The sequence below is a fragment of the Dermacentor silvarum genome, chromosome 2 (genome assembly GCF_013339745.2).
Source record: "Dermacentor silvarum isolate Dsil-2018 chromosome 2, BIME_Dsil_1.4, whole genome shotgun sequence".
Taxonomy (NCBI): domain Eukaryota; kingdom Metazoa; phylum Arthropoda; class Arachnida; order Ixodida; family Ixodidae; genus Dermacentor; species Dermacentor silvarum.
In genome coordinates, this window is record NC_051155.1 from 92,461,305 (window position 1) to 92,466,986 (window position 5,682).

General features: G+C 51.2%; 1 protein-coding gene across 1 annotated transcript; it reads left to right on the plus strand.

Moving 5' to 3' along the window:
• Window positions 1–4,058: 4,058 nt before the first annotated feature.
• LOC119440224 (uncharacterized) lies at window positions 4,059–5,136 on the plus strand. Its single transcript, XM_037705152.1, has 2 exons — window positions 4,059–4,549; window positions 4,650–5,136. Exons 1-2 carry the CDS (start codon window positions 4,059–4,061, stop codon window positions 5,134–5,136), a joined length of 978 nt encoding a protein of 325 aa, XP_037561080.1.
• The last annotated feature ends 546 nt before the right edge of the window (window positions 5,137–5,682 follow it).

Below are 5,682 nucleotides of genomic sequence, written 5' to 3' on the forward strand. Positions count from 1 at the left end.
CGCCTGTCTGTCACCTGACGTCCAAAAACCGTGAAAAATCACTGCGTCAAGGTGGCTTGTATGCATTAAAGATGCATTATTACGCCGATCAAAACTTAATTTAAGAAATATATGTTAAGTTAGGCAATGCTATTCCTTTTGAAAGCAAACAACATGTGACCTCCTATAAAATAGGAGAGCGTTTCAATAGCCTTCTCAAATAACGCTGCGAGTCACCGCCCGATGCTTGCGTTGGAGATTACGTAAATTGGACATCAGGTGATTAGAAGGAAAAGAGATTGGAATAGTTTTACGTTATAGGGTCCCAGCCATCGGCCCGCCTAGACTTTGTACCCAGCGCAGATCGCTTTCTAGATCGGGGCCGCGCGGCCGCGCTCAGCCGCGCCATACGTAGCCGCCACGGGAGTAAAACGTCCCCCACTTTCCCTGCGGCCTTGTGCGCGATGGAAGACGGAGCGCTTTTTCCCCGCCTTCCTCCCTTGCGCACGCGAGACTGAGCAATCTTTCTTTGCTCAGCGTCTCACGCTTTCAATTTACCCATACCATACGGCGCGCAGCCACGATGTTATCGCACTTGGACATTATACGAAACATCACGTCGACGACGACGGCGGAAATGTGCCTGGAGTGTCCATCTATTTGCAATCGCAATAAAATTATGTGGATCCGACTCAGTGTGGGAAGCAGAGTAAGCGAAGCTTTCTCTGCTGTTTGCTTTGACTGACGATAGTACGCGGTGATTTTAACAGTGAATGTTTAATTTCTTCATTATTTAGTGCAACCCGAGAGTGGTGAGTTGATGTTCTGCGTGCACCTGTTTGTCCGTGTAATGCACACAATCCACAGCGAGACGTTGTTGTGCGCCGTTTTTCATAACCTTCGAGATTGAGCCACCAGGCTTCTAAGATGAATCTGGCACGCTTCCACTCGCACCGGCAACATACGGCATCCGGCCGCGATGTTATCGCAGTCGGACTTCACACGGAACATCGCGGCGACAGCGAAGGCGACGCGGATGACGTCGGCGTAAATGCGCCTAGAGTGTACATATAACTGCTTTCACAATAATAAAAAAAAGTTGTCTACGGGAAATACCGCTGCCATAAACTAGAAGCTTGTTTCCCCACAGTACGACTAAGTTTGTGGAGAAACAAACGCATTGTATGTTTCCTTCGTATTTCCAAGCGATGTGGTGCGACTGCATTTAAAAGCCCGGAATCAGGTTAGTCATGTCCGAACGATCGTCAGACCAGTGTTTTGTTGCGCTACGAGGACATTGTAAGAGTCACCTTACGAGAGAAAATATTCCCGACAAAGCGGGGCTCCGAGAAGTATTCTCAAGAGATTACCAATTTGCTCAGCTAAGCAATCGTGTGGCTCACAGCAGGCCCAACAACAATTGACCCGGTGTAGTTCAGCGGTTGCGGCTCCACTTTCTCAAACCTTCACAGCCTTACCTTCGCGTATAACGTGCGAGATTTGCGTACACTTAACAGGCACGCATGACTTTAGTTATACTTCCTAACTGAAAAACGAAATCGCGCAGAACCTCCTCTGGGAGTTGCCTAAGTATGCACAAGCATTGTGCCGCTTGCTAATCCCCACGCTGCCCGGTGTCATCATCGATGTTATGAAACTTGATTCGACCAGCATAAACCCTTATAAACCCTCATCGGTCGTTATCAACCTTATCGAACACGATCCGACCCTTACGAACTATTATCGGTCCTTATGAACCTGGATGTCCAGCTAAGCTGTTACAAAACCACCACTACAATTGCTGAGGGAGCATGCAATGTTTATTCACGGTTCGGATGCTTGTTTTGCACTTGTTCTTTATTGAAACGTGTGCTGTTCTGTGTATTGTATGGGTGATCTGAATGAATGTATGCGCTGTTCGCTTCACTTCGCTGAGCGCTTGTAGCCTCTGCCTTACGTGGTTATGAGCCATTGCATTCGTCTTACGTGACAGACGGACAAATTTCTCATTTGGTAGGCACAGAAATGCTTATGCATTTAAAATTAAAACGGGATGGTTTATTAAACGAGACGAAGCTGCTGATTTTTGCTGTAACACGGGGACTATCTTTTCCTCTTTATTTCGTTCCGTCACGTGCACTATAGATCAAGATTTTTTCCTTTCAATTTGTTTTTACACTGATAATATTCAAACCTTCGCATTGTCGGCACATTGAACTAAACACACGTAACACACGTAACAAATTAAGTAAACACCTAACAAGTAACATGTAAACACACGTAACAAGTGCTCTGTTTGGCGATGTCCTTTTGTGTCAAAAATTTGCCTAATACTAAATCTGTCTAAGCACCTTATCTTTCTAAATACCAAATGAAACACTTTACCATGCACCGAAACTTGAGAAAAAGGGGGGGGGGGCGCAACCAGGCTTCGCGCTTCGATGGCACTCCATAAAGCCATTTGGCCCGCTCCTTCTTGCAGAATCTAATACCATCATCTTTCCTTATACGTCATGGCGCAAATATGCATCACAGCTGCACATTCGTGTCCATTTTTGACATGGTCCGCAAGCTCTTTCCCATCAATTCCACGGCGAACGAATCTTTTGCCCCTGTAGAGATGCTTTGCCGCATAGTAGCCAAACAAAAGCGCCCCAGGAAAAAAATTCAGCCAGCGGATTAAAACCAAACTGGACCTACATATATAGAGAGACCTAAAGTATGTGACACTAGAGTGCAATTACCGGATGAGTTTTTACTGTGCTGCAAACTACATTTTAAAAATCACCCCATGCATTTTCAATGGGTCTACAAAAGTGCCCCAGGAAAAAAATCCAGCCAGTGGAATTAGACTGCACTCGACATATACCGTGAGAACGTTGTCGGGATTTAATGCCTAAAGTGCAAATCGCGAAAAACGAGCCATTGCTCAGTAATCGATTTTTTAAAAATGCTTTCCATATAGTTACGCCAACCGCATCGCCCCAGGGTCGGCTTCGCCGCAGTAGTCGATGTCCTAGATTGCTGGACTTGATGGACCTCACGCTCATCACGGACATGGCATTCCCGACCCGAATCGGCCACTCGGTTAGCCGGGACACCACCCCCGATCTGGCGTTCGTGAAGAACGTCGCGGGAGCCTAGTGGAGTAACACTGCAACGGAGTTTGGTAGCGACCATTACGTGCTCGAGACCCGCTTGTGAGTTCTAGAGAGTTCACCATCACAGACTGGGACCATTTTCGCAAGCTCCGCAGCAACGAAAGCGCACCCGTCTCCGAAGACATAGAAGACTGGTGCGAGTGAATCACGAGTGACGCGGAGTCGTCCACCAAGAAGATCGTCACCGACCTGGAGGTTGAGAAGGTGGACAGTAGGCTAGCCCATCTTATCGAGGCCAAGCAGGCGCTGCTGAGGGGACAAAGATTAAACCGAAGACTGAGGAAAAAGATCGAGCTCAATAAGGTCATCGAAGATCACTGTTGGTCCCTCGGCAAGCAGCAATGGGACGAGGTCTGCGATTCGATGGACGGGCAGATGCGCAACGGCAAGACGTGGGGCATGCTCAAATATCTCCTCGACGAGGGCAGCACCAGATCCAACCCGAGACACACGCTCGCCAGAGCCCTGCACGAAGGTACCAGATCCTGTTCCGGGGACGCTCATGGGGAAGTACCTGCCCGTAAAGCACGGAGACGAGGAAGTCCGGTTTCCCGACTACCTCGGCCCGGCCCGTCTGGAGTTGGACGAAGACTTCACCGTGGCGGAAATCAGGCAAGCCATTTTTGCACTCAACGGCAAGTCTGCGCCGGGTCCCGACGGCATCACCAACAAGATGCTGCGGAACCTTGACAACCGTTCAATCGAATACCTCACCGAGATCAACGGGACGTGGAGAAACGGCAGTGTACCAGAGAACTGGAGGACCGCCAACACCGTCCTGATCCCCAAACCCGCAAGGCTCCGAACGTGGACAATCTCCGACCCATCTCTCTCACGTACGGCGTCGGGAAGGTGGCGGAGCACGTCGTCCTCAACAGACTAAGCAGATATCTCAAAGACAACGTCTATACTCACAACATGATTGGTTTCCGCGCCGGCCTCTCGACGCAGGATGCCATGAGGATGATCAAACATCACATCATCGACGGCAGTACCAGGGACACCAGGGCCCTGCTTGGACGCGACCTCGAGAAAGCGTTTGACAACGTTCTCCACGAATACATCCTGGCTTCCATCGCGGACCTCAAGCTGGGCCCCAGGCTTTATAACTACGTCCGTTCGTTCCTGATGGAGAGGAAAGCGAAGCAGCGGATCGGCGAATTTGTCTCTGACGAGGTGCTCCTGGGCCCACAGGGCACGCCGCAAGGCTCGGTCATTTCGTCCACTCTCTTCAACATTTGCATGGTAGGCCTCTCGAGGAAGCTGGCCCAAGTTGAAGGTATCAAACACGCCATCTACGCCGACGACATCACGATCTGGTGCACCGGTGGTAGCGAAGAGCAAGTGAAAAGCGCCATGCAAGAGGCTGTAGACGTCACGGAGCAGTACCTGCTACCCACCAGACTAAGGTGTTCCCAACAAAATCTGAGCTTCTGCTTTACAGAAAAGAATGAGACCCAAGGGCTGGAAACCGGTCTCCGAAAGTGACATTCACCTGTTCTCTCGCAGCGGCGACCCGATACCCAGGGTCGACACCATCAGAGTTCTGGGTATGTTCATCGAATCGGGTGGTGGCAACGGTACTGCGTTGCGCAAAATCATCGCGAAGACTGACAACGCTTTTCGCCTCGTGCGAAGGGTCACGAACAGACGTCGTGGCCTCAAGGAGGACAACCTGATTCCGCTCAACGCCTTTGTGCTGTGTCACTTCAACTGCATGGTGGCCATGGACAACTGGCTCAGAGCCGGGCGGGACAAGCTCAATGCCCTCATTAGAAAAATTGTCAAGAAAGCCCTCGGGCTGCCCGTCAGAACGCATACCGAGGACCTCCTCCGGCTCGGCCTACACAACACCATGGAGGAGATAGCCCAGGCTCAGGAACGGGCCCAGCTAACTCGGCTATCCACCACGCCGGCTGGCAGGCGCATCCTTGAGGAGATCGGACTCACCCCACCAAGAACTTGGCTAGCAACGCCCAGATTCCCAGAGAAATAGGGGAGAAGCTCGTCGTCGCCCCGTTGTCCTGCAACGTTCATCCCGTGCACAACGCCGGTCGTCGCAAGGCAAGAGCGTCCACGATATTAAACCAAATATACAAGGACAAGATTGAAGCAAGCTTCGTCGAAGCCGCCGCGTACCGAGACGGCAAGGCTTTTGCGGTTTCCGTCGTGGACACGTTGGGCAAGTCATCAACTGTTCCTCGGTTCGGACGACGGACCCCCCAGGTGGCCGAGCAGGTGGCCATTGCACTCGCCATGCAAGACGGTCGGAGAGAAAGGGTCTATAGCGATTCAAAAGTGGCCATCAGGGCATTCCAGAAAGGCCGGGTAGCCCAGCAGGTAGTTCAAATTCTGAAATGCGCCAAACAAGGTGACACCTCCACACACTCAATCTTTTGGTTCCCTGCCCACGTTGGGGTGGTCGAGGGGGTTCTGCTGAATCTCAACGAGTCTGCCCACGAGGCTGCGCGTGGCTTTACCGACCGCGCTGCCCTCGGATCGGACGACTCTCCCCCCGACCACAGGGACTCACCTATCACGC

Excerpts from the sequence above, each read along its gene's own strand:
- LOC119440224 (XM_037705152.1), top strand. The coding sequence starts at position 4,059 with ATGATTGGTTTCCGCGCCGGCCTCTCGACGCAGGATGCCATGAGGATG. Across the intron at positions 4,550-4,649 it reads CTGCTACCCACCAGACTAAG|CGGCGACCCGATACCCAGGG; the intron begins GTGTTCCCAACA and ends GTTCTCTCGCAG.